Source organism: Mus caroli, chromosome 18, assembly GCF_900094665.2.
Source record: "Mus caroli chromosome 18, CAROLI_EIJ_v1.1, whole genome shotgun sequence".
NCBI lineage: Eukaryota > Metazoa > Chordata > Mammalia > Rodentia > Muridae > Mus > Mus caroli.
The window spans coordinates 64,228,902-64,248,277 of record NC_034587.1 but is presented as its reverse complement, the minus strand read 5'-3'; the positions used below and the strand labels follow the sequence as shown (position 1 = coordinate 64,248,277).

The following is a 19,376-nucleotide window of genomic DNA, read 5'->3' as shown; positions in this document are numbered from 1 at the left end:
TAGGTGTCTCTCTCCCTGAACCTGGAGCTTGGCTGCTGGTCAGTAAGCCCCAGCACCCATCTGTCTCTGGCCTCCTAAGTGCTGAAGTTACAGGGATATACCCACTCTACCCAGCTTTTTATGTGAGGTCTAGAGATTTTCACTCAGATATTCATGCTTGTGTAACAAATGTTTTTACCCACTGGTCCATCTCCTTCCCCCAAGGACATGTGTCTTTCAAGGATTGATTGATTGGTTTGAACTTTACAAATTAGAAGATGTAAGTATATAATAGTTATATATATATATATATATATATATGTAAAACAGTGTTAAATCAGTTATATATATATATAACAGTGTTAAATTGTTCACTTTTGACTTCCAATGTGTTATAAGAAAAGTAAATAGGCTTTCTTGGTCTTTCATATCTCAGATTTTTTCCTAAAGTTGTCCTAGAGAAGGAAATACTTTTCTTCTGGGTCAATACTAATAGCTTCGACTATTTAAAGAAATGGGGTTATTTAGTGTTGAGGAGATGGTTTGGTCAGGAAGGACTTGCTACACATCCATGGGGACCTGAGTTGAGAGTCTCAGCACTCAGGCATGGTGGGTGCCTATAACACTAGCACTTGGTCGGTGGAGACAGGAGAGCCCTGGACTCGCTGGGCAGCCAGTCCTGCGCAGTCAGGAGGCTCCAGGTTCAGTGAGACACTTGTTCTCAAACACAGGGAAAGTGATGGAGGAGGACCCCAGACACTGACCCGTGCTCCCTACACACACATCCATGTTCACCTACACCGTGTGTGCACATGCCCAGCATGCAAACCCTCCAGAAGTCATAGCATTCTTCTAATGTCTTGACTTTCAGATGTTGAAACAATTCTCACATGTGACTTTGTAAAAACTTGTCATCAAGTTCTTCCAAATGGTTTAATGTCATAAGTTAGGCAAAACCCTAAGATGGGAAGATTACTTCTAGATGTCAGTTAGCATTTAATTACTAATAGTTCACCAGGCTATGAAGTTCTGGGATGAAGAATTAAATGAAGAATAAGAATGGATCCTTGGGGATTTTTTCAGATATTATATCCACACTTTATACTGTGTGATCACAGTTACTACTGAGAAGTGCTGCATTACGTAACTTACAAACATACAGACTTACATGGATGGTTAGTCTTGTGTACAGAATCATGACTCCAGGATGAAATCTTTGATCACAGTTTATATTGAATATGACTATGACTAAAATATCTTTATTAAAATAGAACTTTTATATGCATATGTGTAATGCTTTAGACAGCATATTTGGAATTGGCTTAACAATTTATGAAATGGCTTTTATCTGGCTCATAAATACTGTAACTAAATTTTAAAATTTGAAAGTTGGCTTTTCAGAAAATCAAATGTAAATGTTTCCAATCTTACCATCTCTGGTCAAGCAAAGAGCCAAAGCTAGCTGTGTCATAGTGCAGACTATGTGTTAGCTCACACTGAGATGCATGTTGGCGATCTGATTGCTGCTTGAATAGATTGAGAGGAATAAAGCCACCGACGTCGGCCTCTCGTATCCTGAGGTGCATTGTAATCAGCTGCTCCCTCTCCTTGCCTCTCCCTCCCTCAGGCCTGTTCCCAACACTTCTAGCTATACAACTGTGGCGTTTAAGTTGGCTAGAAATTTATTCCCAGTCCTAAAGTGGATTTATAGCACTCCAAATGGTGAACACACCACTTTCTGGCAGGCAGAGTCACCACCAGATGTCTGTGTGAATGGTAGCCACTTGTTCATTTTAATTAGATCATTCATCATTTGTAACCCTCGGGGGTCCTTGTTGCTGTGTGTTGTTTTCTTTTGTTGTAAATGTCAGTGTACATGAGAGTGCTCACTTTACCAACAAGGTTTAGACAATCTCTGCCCAGAGTGTCCTTGCTCTTGTCACTACTATCCCGATGTAAAAGTGTGTCTAAATACTCTCTATGAAAGATGATGAAAGAGCTCTTCCAAGACCCATGCATAGAGGAAATGACAAGTGGATGAAAGTGGTTGCCACAATGAGAAAAACAGTGATCTTTAAACTGTAAGAGAGACTTAATCAAAAGGGGCACTTACATAGGAACTGACATTGAACCTACTGGAATGAATTGTACTCTTGAATATTTGGTGTATGTCTGATTTACAAAGTATATTTTATTTATTTGTTTTGAAGATACCAGTAACCAAATATGTTGTCATAGCGATCTAATTGCTAGCTGAGAATGGTTTCACCAGAAATGGAAGAGTTAATTGGCATGTGTGCACTCCCAATTAGAGTTTTCTCACTGCCTTCCAAGCATAGGCTGGCAGCTGTCATTACATTTGTGCAAGAAAACAGTTCATTGAGAAGTTAAAATAGACTAGAGGACAGAAGCTCATCTCTGAAATAGACCAATTTGTAGCTTATTTCCAAATAAGTCGATTTCTTCTTCTTTTTTTGTTAACTAGACAGCAGCCAGAAGTTTCAAGTCACATATCTGATCAAACTCGTACAATTGTAATATTTATAGACTCACACAAGTTTGTTGATTTGTCCTGAGTCAAGATTTTAATTTCACGAAAATATTAGAAAGAGGTACAGCTGGTGAAACAAAATCTGTTAAGTGTAAACATTTTTACTGGTGAAATGTGGCTTCATAATCAGATCCTTGCATGCCCTCGGCCGGCTCACACACACCACCTACGTGGCTACTGAGTCCTGCATAGGAACCAGCCTGTACTGAAATCTAAGAGTGCACGCCCTCGGCCGGCTCACACACACCACCTACGTGCTACTGAGTCCTGCATAGGAACCAGCCTGTACTGAAATCTAAGAGTGCCGGCTCACACATACCACCTACGTGCTACTGAGTCCTGCATAGGAACCAGCCTGTACTGAAATCTAAGAGTTCTTTTTTTTTTATTTTTTGTTGTTTTGGTTGTTTTGTTTGGTTGGTTGGTTGGTTTTTGGAGAGAAGGTTTCTCTGTATAGCCCTATCTGTCCTGGAACTCACTCTGTAGACCAGACTGGCCTCAAACTCAGATCTGCCTGCTCTGCCTCCCAGATTAAAGGCATAGGCCACCACCATCTGGCTAAACTCTAAAAGTTTTGAGTGTGACCATTCTACAAGTGATAAAATCAATTGAAGATTGGAGCAGTTAGCTAAGACATGTAAAGTCACACAGCTGGAGAACATCTGGTAACCACGTGTACTGCTGCTCTTAAGACACAAGAAGTTCTTGAGCCAGTCTTTAAGTTAATATTATATTTTAATATTACGATTATAAATAAGTACAATGTTAATATTATATTTAATATTATTTTTAAACATATATTTTTTCTTAGCAGTAGGCAGGTAAGAGCTTGATCCCAGTAAAATGAAGGCAGAAGTGTAAAGACACATACTCAGTCAGAAATATGTAAGAGAATAATAAGAACTAAAAAGGGGAGAATGGAGAGTGAGCCATGGCAGGATTTAAAGCAATAGAGTTTGGAGTGAATATATCTAACTACTGCTTCTCATGTGATTCCACCCCAAGACTAAACATCACAGAAGCAGGAGCTGACATCGCTGGAATTACATGAGCATATTGAGTCATGGCTTTTAGTTGCTAGGCCTCTGCTGCATCTGCATAATCCAGCATTTTGCTCTGCTGTGCCTCCTGAGTTTTGTAACCTTTTAGTTTATGGTTATTGAACAAACTGTAGTGCTTGCTATGGGATGAACCTTTAAATGACAGGAAGAACAGGATAGAACAAACTTAATTCCTGTTGGACCTGAGCAGCCCTATGCTGAACCCTGAGCCCCATGTGAGTTATGTGCTGGCAAAGGAGTACTGGTTAGATTTTTCTCAGGCACTGAGGTTTCAGGTGAGTTCATTTCGATGCTGGTTGAGTCGTGCTTGCCTGATTCATATTGGAATTATAACCAAACACAATGGGTTCTTTCTTGGTGACTGCAAAGCCAATAAGCACAGCTAGCTCAAAGAATAGAGGTCGCAGGTAAGTTCGTTACCTACACCCAGCCAGGAGACCACGGTAGTTGTTCTGAAAGCATCTAGTACCTTTCAGACAAAGGAAGCATGCAGATTTTATTCAGGGAGCCTGAACAGACTTAGTATAAAGGCACCTCTAAGCATGCTGTATTAAGAAGTGATACTACTGATGGAGCGTGTTCAATTTAAGCGGGAAAGGTGCATCCCTGCACCTGTTCAGCCCAGAGTCATGAGGCACACACACACCATATTAAAGTCAGCGGTGGACAAGAGCACTTCTGGGTATGTTTAGGCTGCTTTATAAAGATGGCAGGTGGGAAGTCTTAGGGGCACACTTAACTTTTTCCAAAACGTCTTTAGCTGAAACAAAATGAATGGATACTTTAAAGGTGTGTCCACAGACAAATTTGCCTCCTGTACTGCTGGCATAATTACTTCATTCTTCTTAGAAATGTATTTCCTTTTTATTATTCATTTATTACCTATTGGCTAAATGTAACACTTAAACATAGTATGAGCTCAAGTTAAGTAGTTTCCTGAGCAGGCACATTTCTATCCCCCAGTTCTCCCATAGGATGTTGAGTTTAAAAACCAGAGATTTCCTTTGAATTTTATTTTCCCTCCGATTGAATTTGTTCCAGTTAAAGTTGACTTGTTAAAGAGCTGTTGAGATTTAAGCATTTTAACATTCTTGCTTTAAAGTATCTTAATTTGAATAATTACTAAGTGTCAGTCCTGTACAGAGAACTGTTCTACATATTTGAGAATCCTATCACTAAGCAAAGTAAATGGTTAAAAAATTGCTGGTCTTGTTACAGGAGGTAGAAAGAAAACACAGAAAACCAGTGTATTGCACAGATTTGTAAGGGCAAGGTGTCTTTTGAAAATAGTGGACTAGGTTAAGTCCTAGAGGCGGGGTGTGGCTTACCTGTGAGGTTAGGATTGTGAGCTGTTAGGTTATGGAGAAGATGACATTGGAGAGGCTCTCAAGGACAGGAAAGACGTTCCTTGGTGGGTATCTGAGGTGAGCTGAGGGAGTCCTCAGCAGTTACTGAAAGGCAGCAGGAAAAGGGCTTCTTCCAGCCCAGTGGCGTAGGCATTCTGTTAGTCTATAAGGGAGACCCCAGGGTGCCCAGAAGCAGCTCTTCTCCTAACCCTCATTTCTTCTTCTGTCAGGGTAATTTAATAACCCTAGAGACTCTTTCTTTAGCGGCACTTTTTCAGACCCACCAGCAGTATAAAAATAAGACATGGAGGCTGCTGATAAAGTTTAAAGCTTAGGCCTTTTGCTAGGGCAGTCTCCCAGCTAGTTTATCCAGCTTAACACTACCGTTAAGTAGAGTAACACTAGCCTATAACCTGCCATGTGGCCGACTCTCTACCTCTCTGCTCTCCTCTGGTCCATGCCTGTTCCCCTCCAAGTCCACTCTGGATTTCTTACTTCTGCTTTCTTCTCTCTGCCCATAAGTTTTGCTCCCTACTCCCTGCCCTTCTGTTGGCCTTGAGATCTTTATTACAACCAGTCAGTAACGAGATAACCTCTGATACATTCCTAGGTTGTTTTTAGGCAGGTGAAGAAGGATGGATATTTAGAAATAGAAAACCCAGTGTTGGGCCATATAAATGACAGTACCATAATCCTGCCAGCACTTAGCCCTCTCCTGGTACAGAATTAACAACTGAAAATACAGACACACACACACACCTTCACACAACGGAAGAAAGGTACTCCAGCATCTTCTAGTCAATAGAATAGCATGTACTCTCAGTCATTAATCCTTTTTGCACAGAACTTCAGTAACACCAGGGAAACCAAATAAGTTTACTTGTGTGTAGGCCTCTCCCCACTCAGCTGTGATTTTGATACTTCATGGAGATCGTGTACTTCAGATTTCGTTTTGAATCATGACTTTTTTTAAATTTATTTTTTTCACTTACTCACTTTGCATCCTGCTCACTGCCCTCCCTCCCACAATCCATCTCCCATCCCTATCTCTGCTGAACTAGTGCACCCCTGCCCCTCACCCTGGCACTTCAAGTCTCTCTGAGGCCTAGTGCGTCCTCTCCCACTGAGGCCAGACAAGGTAGCCCAAGTAGAAGAACGTATCCCACGTACAGGAAACAGCTTTTGGGATAGCCCCCATTCCAGTTGTTTGGGACCCACATGAAGACCAAGCTGCACATCTGTTACATATGTGCAGGGAGGCCTAGGTCTAGCCTGTGTATGTTCTTTGGTTATTGGTTCAGATGGATTACAGACCTAAACAGAAAATTCTCAACAGAGGAATCTCGGATGACTGAGAAACACTTAACGAAATGTTCAAAGTTCTTAGTCATCAAGGAAATGCAAATCAAAATATCTCTGAGGTTCCATCTTACACCCATCAGAATGGCTAAGATCAAATACTCAAGTGATAGCACATGCTGGGAAGGATGTGGGGCAAGAAGAACACTGCTAGAAACAACCTAGATGTGGCTCAACTGGAGAATTGATAATGAAAATATGGTATAGCTATACAACGGAATACTATTCAGTATTAAAAACAGATTTTTTTTAAAAAAAATACCTAATTTGGGGGGAAAGAAGCAGAGTTTTTAAATATCAGAAATACTATTCTCTAGGCTGACGTCTGACATGTCTTAAATGATAAAGAATGGAAAATCCTGATTTAATAATAATAATTCCTATTCAAAATTTGATGTAAGATCATGCTACTTTTTGGAAAGACCAGTTAGTAGTCATAAATTTTGTTATCTTTCCTTGTGTGTTACTAGAATTCTAAGTATTCCTGAAGGTTCCTTTTAATGAATTACTTAGAACTGGACCTAGCTATCTCATGAGGACTCTCAGCCAGGGTGAGGTGGGCGGGTTTGTTGGTAACAGGTGACCACTCTTCTCATCTGCATCATCCAGTGTATCCACATCCCTTTGCTTCAGGCCTGCTCCAAACTCATTGCAGAGAGGCCATGGACGTGGGAGTCAGCCCCTATGAGCGTCAGCTCTTCTGTAATGTGGATTAGGGTAGATTCATTGTCTCGTCACTTACTAGCTGCCATGATTATTGCCCCAGGACCCTACTCTAGGGAGACTGGTACATAGACACATTAGGAAAGAGCTAGGCTTCAGATCAGTGTAAGGGACTAGAGCTGGGATAGCACAGAAACCATCTGTAGGTTGGTGAAGTTGCAAAATTGAATGTTTAATTGATTGTCTTAAGGTTTGATATATCCTATGGTATAATGAATTATGATTGATTGTACTTAGGAAGTACAAAGGATTAAGCTGGGTCCCTTTCCTGTGCCAATCAGTGTGTCAGTGATTTAATGTGACGGTCCCTTTAGTCCTTAGAAAGTAGAAAGGCGGTCGCAGACAGAGCACCTAGAATTAGTAACACAGACAGGGCTGCTGACCAGTGATGGTGCAGGTCTTACTGCATCTCAGAAGGAATCTTGACTTTTAAAGAGCATTGTGTAAACACATTCTGAAATAACTAGAAATGGGTTGGGGGTTTGCTTTTGTTTTCCCCAAGAGAGAGAAGAAAGAACGCATTACTTGTATCACATCTTAAGTGTTCACAGTAATTTTTCTTTATTTCCTTCATTAACACTTCTTCATTAGAGTATTTTAAAAAGCTGGTGATGTTATCCTCATTTTACAGATGGATAAAATGAGATGTAGGAAAGGTAAAAATAAAGGGTTTAGAAACTTTTGTCTATATTGTCATATAAAACAAGCAAAGTTTTCATATAGCACATTTAAATCCAGTCTCTGGACAAGCAGGCAAATAATTCAGTCGAAGGTAAAATCTATTAAGATTGAATTGCTATTAGTAGGAATGGAGTACAGTGGGTTTATAATTAATTTACAAATATGCTTTTCAAATTTTTCATTACATTTTGTGTGTATGTGTGTGAGATTGAGCTTGGTGGCAAGTGCCTTCAGTAAGCCATTTCACTGTCCAATATCTTTCATTAATCAGTATTTCTTATAAGTCGCAAATGTATGGTTGATGATATTTAAAAGGCATTCTATCAATTGAAGTTTATAAATAAATTACTTGATAAATATTGAGCTAGTTGCTTTTCTTGTTGCTGTCCAAAATACCTGGGGAAAAAAAACAACCCAAGGAAGGAAAGTTTGATTCTACACAGTGTTTAAGGATCTGGTCCATTGTGCCAGGGAGGCATGGCAACTGGAGCTTGAGGCAAGGCTGTTTACACTGCATCACAGTCAGGGGAGGGGGGATGCTACATCTCTTTCTTTTACTCAGCCTAGAACACCAGTCCATGGAATGGCATAATCCATTGAGTGGGTCTTTCCACTTCAATTAACCTAATTTTAAAAACCACTCTAAGACATGCCCTGAGGTTTGTTTCCATGGTGATTCTAAATCCCGTCATGTTGACAGTCAAGATTAACCACTACAAATGCATGCCAAGCATCCAGAAGTTCCAAAGCTCATATTAGCTCTGTGGGTGGACTTCTGCCTCAGGAAGCTTAGAGGGGAGCCCCAGACAAGTGTGAACTTAACAGGATGGATACTAAGAGCCCATGGATGTAAAGAGCTTTTGTAACAAATGGGAAGAAAGGAAGGCCTATCTGAGGAACGGGACAAGGCCTGAACAGTGGGAGAGAGAAGCCAAGCCAGAGAGCTAAAGATAACTGTTTGGAGTTAAAATTTGAGAAAGTAGCTTAATATAATTTTCATATTGGTTTGTAAATCTTCTTTTAACCGGTAGAACCTTAAGAAGATTCAAGAAATGGAAAAGAGTGATGAGTCTAGCACAGATCTGGAGGACCTGAAAAATGCGGACTGGGTAAGGAAATGGGTGTGCCTTCTGCTTGGCTCAGTTATTAAGGACTGCAGCGTGGACTACTAGTGCATAAGAGTGAACACTTGATTTTGTAAGTAAATCAGTAGTTTCATTTAAAACTTCTCTTAGAAGCACCTAAAGAAATGTTCAACATCCTTAGTCATCAGGGATGACTGCTCTTCACGACACCACTCGGGAGAATTATCTAAAAAGGGGAGAGTGGGAAGGTAGAGAGACTGGTCATTGTAAAGACAGGCCAGCAGCCTGACGACAGCTTCCACCCTCAGAAGAGTGCGAAGTATAATGTTACACATTGTAAATGAGAACTGTCTGGCTTAGAAGGTAATCATTTATTTTATATAGAAAAAAATGTTTCGGTATTGCAGGTAGGACCTAGAAACTCATGCATACATACCAACCACCTTCTCCATCAGTGAAGGATGCACCTGAATGTGGAAAATTCCTATCACTTGACTTTGTAATAAATACATCTAAATAGCTATTGAAATCACATTAATTTTGATAAGGTACATTTTAATTAAATACTGTATTGATTTAATTTTTCTCTGAACTAGACAATGATACATGGTAAGACAGGAAAACAAATAGACTAAGGAATAATAATATACATTTTAATATGTATTATAAAGTTGCCATTTTGAACATTATATATACATATATGTGTATGTATATATGTATATACACATATGTACATACACACATATATACATACACACACACATATATATATATACATACATACATATATATGTGTGTGTATGACAAGATGTCGATTCTTTATTATTTATTTCTTCTTGATGAGATGAACTCAGAAAGGGAAAGGTGCTGCTGATTGTCAGAAGCTAACAGCAAGTACTTGTATCTGCCAGCTGTAGCTGTAGCAGTGCTGTACACTGACCAGGACACAATCTAGAGTGTGAAGCAGGGAACTTACCTAGCTCCTCACCATTCTACAGGGCAGCTGTGTTATCTCTGCTCTGTCCTAGGAACAGAGCCACCAGGCTTGATACTTGATAGTTCTTGCTGCATGAAGAAGAACAAGGAGGACAGCTTGCTGTACTTGTACTGTACCCTCCCCCAGAAACACACACACACCCCATATGGCCTAACCCCAAGTCAGGTATGGGGAATATTCCCTTCAGTAAGCAGATTCTCACAGTAGTATATATTAGGGGTATGCCTTTTAATGCAGCCTACTGACTTTCTGCCCATCCCATAATAGCCTAAAACGTAATGTGTTTCCTTTACTTGCTGTTCAGTAATCCATGCCTTTCCTTGATTCTCGAGGACTGTAACAATTCAGAGAAAACTAGTAGATTATTTCTTGATAACCATCCACCCTTGGTTCTTACAGGCCCGGTTCTGGGTACAAGTGATGAGGGATTTGCGAAATGGGGTAAAACTTAAGAAAGTCCAGCAGCGGCAGTACAACCCACTGCCCATTGAGTACCAGCTGACCCCTTACGAGATGCTCATGGACGACATTCGGTGCAAAAGATACACCTTGAGAAAAGTAATGGTAAGCACTCAGATGGCTGCCCAGGCCTTATTTGTTAGAAATGGGCTAGTCGGTAAGGTATTGTTATTTCTTCTCATAAAATACTGATCACTGTAGAAACTTGGAAGATACTTTAAGCTGAAAGAAGGAAAGTGAACGTGTGGTTTCATAACCAAGAAGAATTTTCTTATCATGTTGCTTTGCCATTTGTATTCATGTTCATTTAGAGCCTCCTTTTCTGGTGAGTTTTATTGTTTTTGTTTTGAGACAGGGTCTTGTGTTATACTGGCTGGCTTGGAACCCACTTTGTAGACCCAAGTGCTCCGCATGCCTCTCCCTCTGCCTCCTGAGTGCCAGTGATTCAAGCACGTACCGCTGTGCCTAGTTTAATCAATCCTCAGTTTTGTTTCTGTACTTTATTAGACAAAATGGGCAAATTTCAGTATATAAGTTGTTAAATTTGTTTCATGTTGTGAATATTCTTCCATATTACTACTTCTAGATGATTACATATTTTCTAGCTTATGGATGTATCAGAGGTCAATGTCAGGTATAAGCAAGCTGGTTTATGTATCCTGTTCTGCACATCTTTATTAGTAGCTGTACAGGGAAGCAAAGTTCTAAGGAAGGACACTTCTAGCTCATCAGCAAGTGCTGGAAGCTCTGGCTTGAAAATGTCTCCTGTGTAAACCACTTCCTCTCAGTCCCATCTCCTGTCCTTGTCACCTCCTGTTGCATTGAGACTGTCACAGGCCTCACTGTCCTCCTGTGTGCTGGGTTATAAGTGTGTAATACTACATCTTTAACTGTTTAGTCTTTTCCCCTGATATGTGGTCTGTCCTGGAGAATCACATACCCTTAAGAAAAACATGTATTCCAAAGCTGCCAGGTTTAGTAACATACATTCGTGATTCCCAGTACTCAGGACATAGAGGTGAAAGAGTCCTGAGTTCAAGGCCACATACATTACATATCAAGAATATCACAGGAAGAAGTAAGAGGGAGGGAGAGAGGGGCAGAAACAGAGGAATAGTTCCTTACTAGGTGGAGAATTCCAGTTAATTTATCAAAAATTTCAAATCCCTCTTTTTGTTTTTTGGTTGATCTTCTGTCTTGTTCAATACACTATTATAAATGAAGTATTAAAGGATCCAGCTATTGTGAAATTATTCATTTCACTTTCACTGTTCCTTTGCTGGTATATGTTGGACTGGAGTTTGGGTCATATGTACTTACAGTTGCTACGTTTTCAATATCGAGTGTCTGTTTTGTCTTTCGTGGTAGCTGTTTGCTAGCATGTTTGCTTGGCTGTAATATTGCTGACCTCGCTCTTCTCTTCATTGCTTACATTGACATTCATCTCCATACTTCACTCTCAAGCTTATTCATGTTACAGTTTCTTTTTTCTTTTTCAAGGTTTATTTATTTTATGCACTTGAGTGCTTTACTTGCATGTATGTATGTGCACTGTGTGTTTGCCTGGTATCCAAGGGGCCAGAAGGTGCCAAATCCCCTGGAACTGGAATTACAGACAGGTGTGAGCCACTACGTGGGTGTTGAGAATAGAACCTAGATCTTCTGCAGCCAATGCTCTCCCTGAGTCACCTCTCCAGCCCCTCTTTGTCATTTTTTATTTTATTTTATTTATTTATTTATTTATTTTTATTAGGTATTTTCTTCATTTACATTTCAAATGCTATTCCAAAAGTCCCCCAGAACCCCCCTCCCCCATTCCCATTCCCACCCACTCCCACTTCTTGGCCCTGGCGTTCCCCCGTACTGAGGCATATAAAGTTTGCTAGACCAAGGGGCCTCTCTTCCCACTGAGGGCCGACTAGGCCATCTTCTGCTACATATGCAGCTAGAAACACGAGCTCCGGGGGTACTGGTTAGTTCATATTGTTGTTCCACCTACAGGGTTGCAGACCCCTTCACCTCCTTGGGTACTTTCTCTAACTCCTCCATTGGGGGCCCTTTGTTCCATCCAATAGCTGACTGTGAGCATCCACTTCTGTGTTTGCCAGGCCCCTTTTTATTTTATTTTAAAAGTAATTCACAGCCGGGCAGTGGAGGTGCACACCTTTAATCCTAGCACTTGGGAGGCAGAGGCAGGCAGATTTCTGAGTTTGAGGCTAGCCTGGTCTACAGAGTGAGTTTCAAGACAGCCAAGGCTATACAGAGAAACCCTGTGTTGAAAAAACAAAAAAACAAAAAAACAAAAAAAAAGCAATTCACTCACTGTAAACATTACAAAATATGTATAAAATAAAATTCAGTTCTACCATTTTGTAATGTGTTTACTTCTTGATATTTTATTTAATATAATTAAATTATATACTCTTGAAATACCTTACAAACTTTCCCTTTTGTCAAATGTAGAGTAAACTTGTTTCTATATCATCAAATATAGTTTATATCATTTAAAAAAGATTCTGTGCACATCAGTATTTGCCTGCATCTGTGTATGTTGTGTGCATATCTAGTATCCACAGATGTCAGAGAAAGGCACTGGAGCCATAAATGTTGGTGAGCTCCCGTGTAGGTGCTGGGAATCAAACCCAGGTCCTCTGCAAGAGCATCAAGTGCTCTTAAACAATGGGCCATCTCGCTAGCCTTTTTAAAAAGTTTCATTGTTGTTTTGAGACAGAGTTTCAAGGAGCCCTGCCTGGCTGTGAACTCTGAATGTAGCTAAGGATGCCCTAGAACTCCCGATCCTCCTAGCTACACCTCTTGAGTCCTAGAGTTATAAACATGCCAGTATTCCTAGCTGATTTAAAATTTGAAAATAATTTGGTTTAAGTACATAATGCGTTTCATTATTCTAAATGAACAAATTGTGGTTTGCCTTTGAAAAGTTGCCCTTTCATCAGTTGTTTCTTAGAGACAGCCAACATCGTTTCTTAGTATTGTTTTCTGGTGCTGGTTGGTGTGGGTGCTTCTCTGTTAAGTACTTGTGCATCTCTGTCACAGTACAGACCCTCCTGTGTCTGTATCTGCTGACTGCACTGTGAAACAACATGTGCAGGGCTTCTTACATTGCAGTCTACCTTTTGTTCATTTTTAATTAGCATGCAGTCTCACTGAGCACTGTCATGCTTACACAGTGCTCTCCGTTGCTCCTTCCCTCCTCCATGCCAGAGCTTATCTTCTCCAGCATTCCCAAAGACTTTATTACATCTTAATTATGTGTACATATGTATGTTTGCATCTGTTTTGTAGTGTGTTTACTTCTTGCTATTTATATATTATTTTATATAATATAATTAAATTATGTACACTTTGTAATACCATATATACTTTCTCTCCTGTCAAATATGGGATAAACTGTGTCTCTGTGTAGGTACAAGAGTGCAGGTGCTCACGGAGGCCAGAGGGATTGGATCCCCTGAGACTGGACTGGCAGACTTGGTGAGGGGCACAGAGGTCCTTGTACTCACAGAGAAGCATTTAGGAAAGCCAGGAATGTTAAAAACACATGGGGCACCTTCTCAATGAAGGAGATAAAAATACCTGCTTTCCCATCCAGAAGTCTGCAAATGGATTTTGTTAACCACCTGGTGACCTTTTTGCCATCTGTGGAGGCAGACCTCACCCACCTTTTGCTGTAGAAGCAGACTTCACCCAAATTCTCCAGGAAGGTTATTCCAGACTCTTCCCTCCCTAAACTGCTACTCATCCCTAGGGGAGATGTCACATGTACTTCATGTCCTGCTGACCTCCATGCTATCAGTCAGAGGCCACACCAGATTCTAGACCTTTTAGCTATAGAACCCACCCTCATGGCCCCATGTATTTTGTAAAGGAATTTCTATGTAGTGACACCATAAACTTTATTATATGCCTAAAATTGGACTGATTGTTTCCTAGAAATCATGTAGTGTATCTTGAGTATGCTGACAGTGAGCTGCCTGGCATTAGAGTCCCCAAAGTCTGATCCACTTGACATATTCAGTTTGCTCTGGGGTTTCATTCTTATCTCTTCTCAGATCACTGCCTGCATTGGCAGCTGGACTCAGGTCCTCTGGAAGAGCAGCAGCAAGTGGTTTGTTTTGTTTTGTTTTTTTCATGATTGTAGAACATGATTATAGTATTTTCAATTGTTAATACTCAACAAAGAATAATTATTTTAAGATACATTTTGTTGTTATGTCTCCCTTTTCATTTCTGAATTTGTTAATTTGGATATTGTCTCTCTGCCTTCTGGTTAGTCTGGCTAAAGGTTTATCTATCTTGTTGATTTTCTCAAAGAACCAGCTCCTGGTTTTGTTGACTCTTTGTATAATTCTTTTTGTCTCTCTTTGGTTGATTTCAGCCCTGAATTTGATTATTTCCTGCCATCTACTCCTCTTGGGTGTATTTGTTTCTTTTTGTTCTAGAGCTTTCAGGTGTGCTGTCAAGCTGTTAGTGTAAGCTCTCTCCAGTTTCTTTTTGGAGGCACTCAGAGCTATGGGTTCTCCTCTTACCACCGCTTTCACTGTGTCCCATAAGTTTGGGTATGTTGTGCCTTCATTTTCATTAAATTCCTAAAAGTCTTTAATTTCTTTCATCATTTCTTCCTTGACCAAGTTATCATTGAGTAGAGCATTGTTCAGCTTCCATGCGTATGTGTGCTTTCCATTGTTTTTGTTGTTATTAAGACCAGCCTTAGTCCGTGGTGATCTGATAGGGTACATGGGATTATTTCAGTCTTCTGGTGTCTGTTGAGGCCTGTTTTGTGACCAATTATATGGTCACTTTTGTAGAAGGTACTATGAGGTGCTGAGAAGAAGGTATATTCTTTTGTTTTAGGATGATATGTTCTATAAATATCTTTTAGATCCATTTGGTTCATAACTTCTGTTAGTTTCACTGTGTCTCTGTCTAGTTTGTTTCCATGATCTGTCCATTGCTGAGAGTGGGGTGTTGACGTCGCCCACTATTATTGTGTGGGGTGCAATGTGTGCTTTGAGCTTTAGTAAAGTTTCTTTTATGAATGTGGTTGCCCTTGCATTTGGAGCATAAATGATCAAAATTGAGAGTTCATCTTTGTAGATTTTTCCTTTGACCAGTATGAAGTGTCCTTCCTTTTTTTTTTTTTAACTTTTGATTGAGAGTTGATTTTATTCAGTATTAGAATGGCTACTCCAGCTTGTTTCTTGGGACCATTTGCTTGGAAAATTGTTTTCCAACCTTTTACTCTAAGGTAGTGTCTGCCTTTGTCACTGAGGTGCATTTCCTGCATGCAGCAAAATGCTGGGTCCAGTCTGTTGGTCTTTTGTGGGGACATTGAGTCCATTGATATTAAGAGATATTAAGGCATAGTGATTGTTACTTCCTGTTATTTTGTTGTTAGAGATGGAATAATGTTTGTATGGCTCTCTTCTTTTAGGTTTATTGAAAGGTTATTTTCTTGCTTTTTCTAGGGTGTGGTTTCCCTCCTTGTGTTGGTGTTTTCCATCTGTTATCCTTTGCAGGGCTGGATTTATGGAAAGATATTGTGTAAACTTGGTTTTGTCATGGAATATCTTGTTTTCTCTGTCTATGGTAATTGAGAGTTTTGCTGGGTATAGTAGCCTGGGCTGGCATTTGTGTTCCCTTAGGGTCTGTGTGACATCTACGCAGGATCTTCTGGCTTTCATACTGTCTGGTGAGAAGTCTGGTGTAATTCTGATAGTTATGCCTTTATATGTTACTTGACCTTTTCCCTTTACTACTTTTAATATTTCTTTGTTTAGTGCATTTGGTGTTTTGATTATTATGTGATGGGAGGAATTTCTTTTCTGGTCCAGTCTTATTTGGAGTTCTGTAGGCTTCTTGTATGTTCATGGGCATCACTTTCTTTAGGTTAGGGAAGTTTTCTTCTATAATTTTGTTGAAGATATTTGCTGGCCCTTTAAGCTGGGAATCTTAGCTCTCTTCTATACCTATTATCCCCAGGCTTGGTCCTGGATTTCCTGGATGTTTTGGGTTAGGAGCTTTTTGCATTTTGCATTTTCTTTGACTGTTGTGTCAATATTTTCTATGGTATCTTCTGCCCCTGAGATTCTCTCTTCTATCTCTTGTATTCCGTTGGTGATGCTTGCATCTATGACTCCTGATCTCTTTCCTAGGTTTTCTAATTCCAGGGTTGTCTCTCTTTGTGGTTTCTTTATTGTTTCTACTTACATTTTTAGAGCCTGGATGGTTTTGTTCAATTCTTTCACATGTTTATTTGTGTTTTCCTCTAACTCTTTAAGGGGTTTTTGTGTTTCCTCTTTAAATGCTTCTAGCTGTTTAACTGTGTTTTCCTGTATTTCCTTCTTAAAGTCCTCCATCATTATCATGAGGAGTGATTTTAGATCTATATCTTGCTTTTCTGGTGTGATGGTATATCTAGGACTTGCTATGGTGGTAGAATTGGGTTCTGATGATGCTTGGTTTCTGTTGCTTATTTTCTTTTGCTTGCCTCCTGTGATCTGATTATCTCTAGAGCTCCCTGCCCTGGCTATATTTGACTGGAGCCTGTCCTTCCTGTACTCCTGGTTGAGTCAGACCTCCTCAGAGTTCAGCTGTCTCTGGGATCCTGTGATTCTGGGATCCTGAGATCCTGAGATCCTGGCTGTGTCAGAGCTCCTGGGAGTCAAGCTGCCTCTGGGACCCTGGGATCCTGTGGTCCTGGGAGTGTTAGAGTGCCTGGGAAGTAGAGCTTCTTCTGGGTGTTATGGGACTGGCTGCGGAGTTTGCGCCCAAGGTCTGCTCAGGGCACCAGCTCAGACTGAGAGGAACCCATGCCACTGGTGAGGTGGAGTTCCTGGGTGCCTGGATCCGGCTGGTCCCAATTACTTCTGGTGTTGGGTAGATGTTGTGTACTCCTCACCTCTGAATCTATGCAGCAAGTGCTCTAACTGCCACCCCTCCCTTGCCCATGATATACCATTATTAATAGCCCAGAGTAATCTATACCATGGGCAAACCATCGTTGAGCTAATCTATTGTTGATTTACGTTTTTAATCTTTCTTAATATCAGTTGTCCCACACATTACTGACTCAGTGGATCTACATGTTCTAAGTCAGAGGCTCTCAACCTGCCGCCCTTTTCTACAGCTCCTCATGCTGTGGTGACCCAACCATAAAATCAATTTTGTTGCTACTTCATAACTATAATTTTACTACTGTTATGAATCATAGTGTAAATATGTGATATACAGAATATCTGATATTCTTTTCCTAAAGGGGTCTCTATTCATAGGTGGAAAAGGTCTGCTCTAAAAACTAATAAATATTACAAGTACTAATGTACTTGTAAGCCTCTTTGTGATTTGAAAGTCAGGTACACGTATTTGAAGTGATTCACATAGTTCTAAAGAGGCTGCTTCCTTTACATGAGCCAGGCCTCAGTCAGGCCATAGGGTTTTTCAGCCCTCTCCATGTTTGGATTAACTGAAGTGTACGTCTCAGCTTTGTGCAGCTTACTGACGTGCAGCATCAGTGAATCATGACTTAATTGCCCAAGAGCTGCTGAAAGGTAGGCCTTGAGGTGTGAGCACTCGGTGGATGGCAGTAAAACAACTCACTTTCATCTGTTTTACTTCAAGTTCAGCTGCCTCAAAATGTTTACGGAAGAAACTAGATAGAGTAGAGTAGTTTTAAAATACTTCAAAGAGATTACATTTTGTATACTACAAGATTTTTGCTTATAAACCATTGTGCCCTTAAAATATGATCAGTTTCCTGTAATTGATCTTATTTTCTTTGAATCAACACTTTGTCCATCTTGAATCACTACTTATTTCAGTTGGGACTGCTTCTGTGTTTTGGCAGCGGTTGTATGACCTGAGAATTCGTCTGCTGGCTCATTAGCAGTGCGTAGAAAGCCCTGTAGCTTACTTTGTGTCCACTCATCAGGGTCCTTGGCAGGAGTGTCAGTGCACAGTGGGGTTGAGACCCTGCTTGTAGCTCTTGGACACTGAAGATAAAGCCAGAAGCGTCAGTACATGCACATGGGAGTTGAAGACAGAAGGATTAGGGAATTGAGGCATAGACACTTGAGGCCAGCCTAGGCCACAGAAGACCCTGGCTGAAAAGCCAGAGACACCAGAAATGCATCTCATGTGATGTGCTGGTGTGGATGTTGGCACTTGCAAGCCAATCTCATTTTTCCATTTTTCTTGGTCTTCTTGTAATGGAAAAGTATTAAAGGCATATGAAAATTATTTATTAAAATTATTCTCTTATTTAAAAGTCAAATTCTAATTCTGATTAAGTTATATAATATCAACAGGTTTTAAAACTGTTACACAGTGGAAAATCCATAAGTAAAGGCCATCCCACAGCAGAACCAAGTCCCACAGTGCACCCACACCCACCTCGGCCTTGGTTTGGTTTGGTTTGGTTTGGTTTTGGTTTTTGAGACAAGGTTTTTCTATGTCCATTCTTGATTGTCCTGGAACTTGCTTTATAAGCCAGGCTGGCCTCAAACTCACAGAAATTCACTATCGCTGTCTCTTAAAGGTATGTGCCACTACAACCTGGCTCACAGCTCCCCTTCTTTAGCTTACGTGCTGGGCTGGGCTCTATGATTGCTGCTGATGCTTGCTATGGAACCTTGATACAGGGCACAGGAGGGAAGGGGATGGGTTAGACAGATCCCAGTACAGTTGTCAGTGAGGTGGCAGTTCAGCCTGTTTTGTTTATATAAGACTGGGAAACAAAGCCATGTATGATGGAGCACACCTGTGACCCCAGCTCTTAGGTTGTAGAAACAAGAAGAATTCACTGCATATCAAGTTCAAAACCAGTCAGGAATACAAAAGACCTTATCTTAAAAACCTGCCCCTTGCGGGGCATGGTGGTGCACGCCTTTAGTCCCAGCACTCGGGAGGCAGAGGCAGGTGGATTTCTGAGTTCAAGGCCAGCCTGGTCTACAAAGTGAGTTCCAGAACAGCCAGGGCTCTACAGAGAAACCCTGTCTGGAAAAAAAACAAAAAAACAAAAAAACAAAAACAAAAAAAAGAAAGAAAGAAAGAAAAAAGAAAAAAAAAGCAGAACCGGGCTGGTGAGATGGCTCAGTGGTTAAGAGCGCCGACTGCTCT

The 19,376-nt window shown here is 40.5% G+C and overlaps 1 protein-coding gene across 1 annotated transcript in view; it reads left to right on the top strand.

Moving 5' to 3' along the window:
• The window catches only part of Spire1 (spire type actin nucleation factor 1), a 127,863-nt gene that overhangs the window by 73,954 nt on the left and 34,533 nt on the right, over window positions 1-19,376 (top strand). The window contains exons 5-6 of the mRNA XM_029471821.1: window positions 8,732-8,809; window positions 10,182-10,346. Coding sequence (XP_029327681.1) covers window positions 8,732-8,809; window positions 10,182-10,346 — 243 coding nt within the window. The remainder of the gene's footprint in view (window positions 1-8,731; window positions 8,810-10,181; window positions 10,347-19,376) is intronic.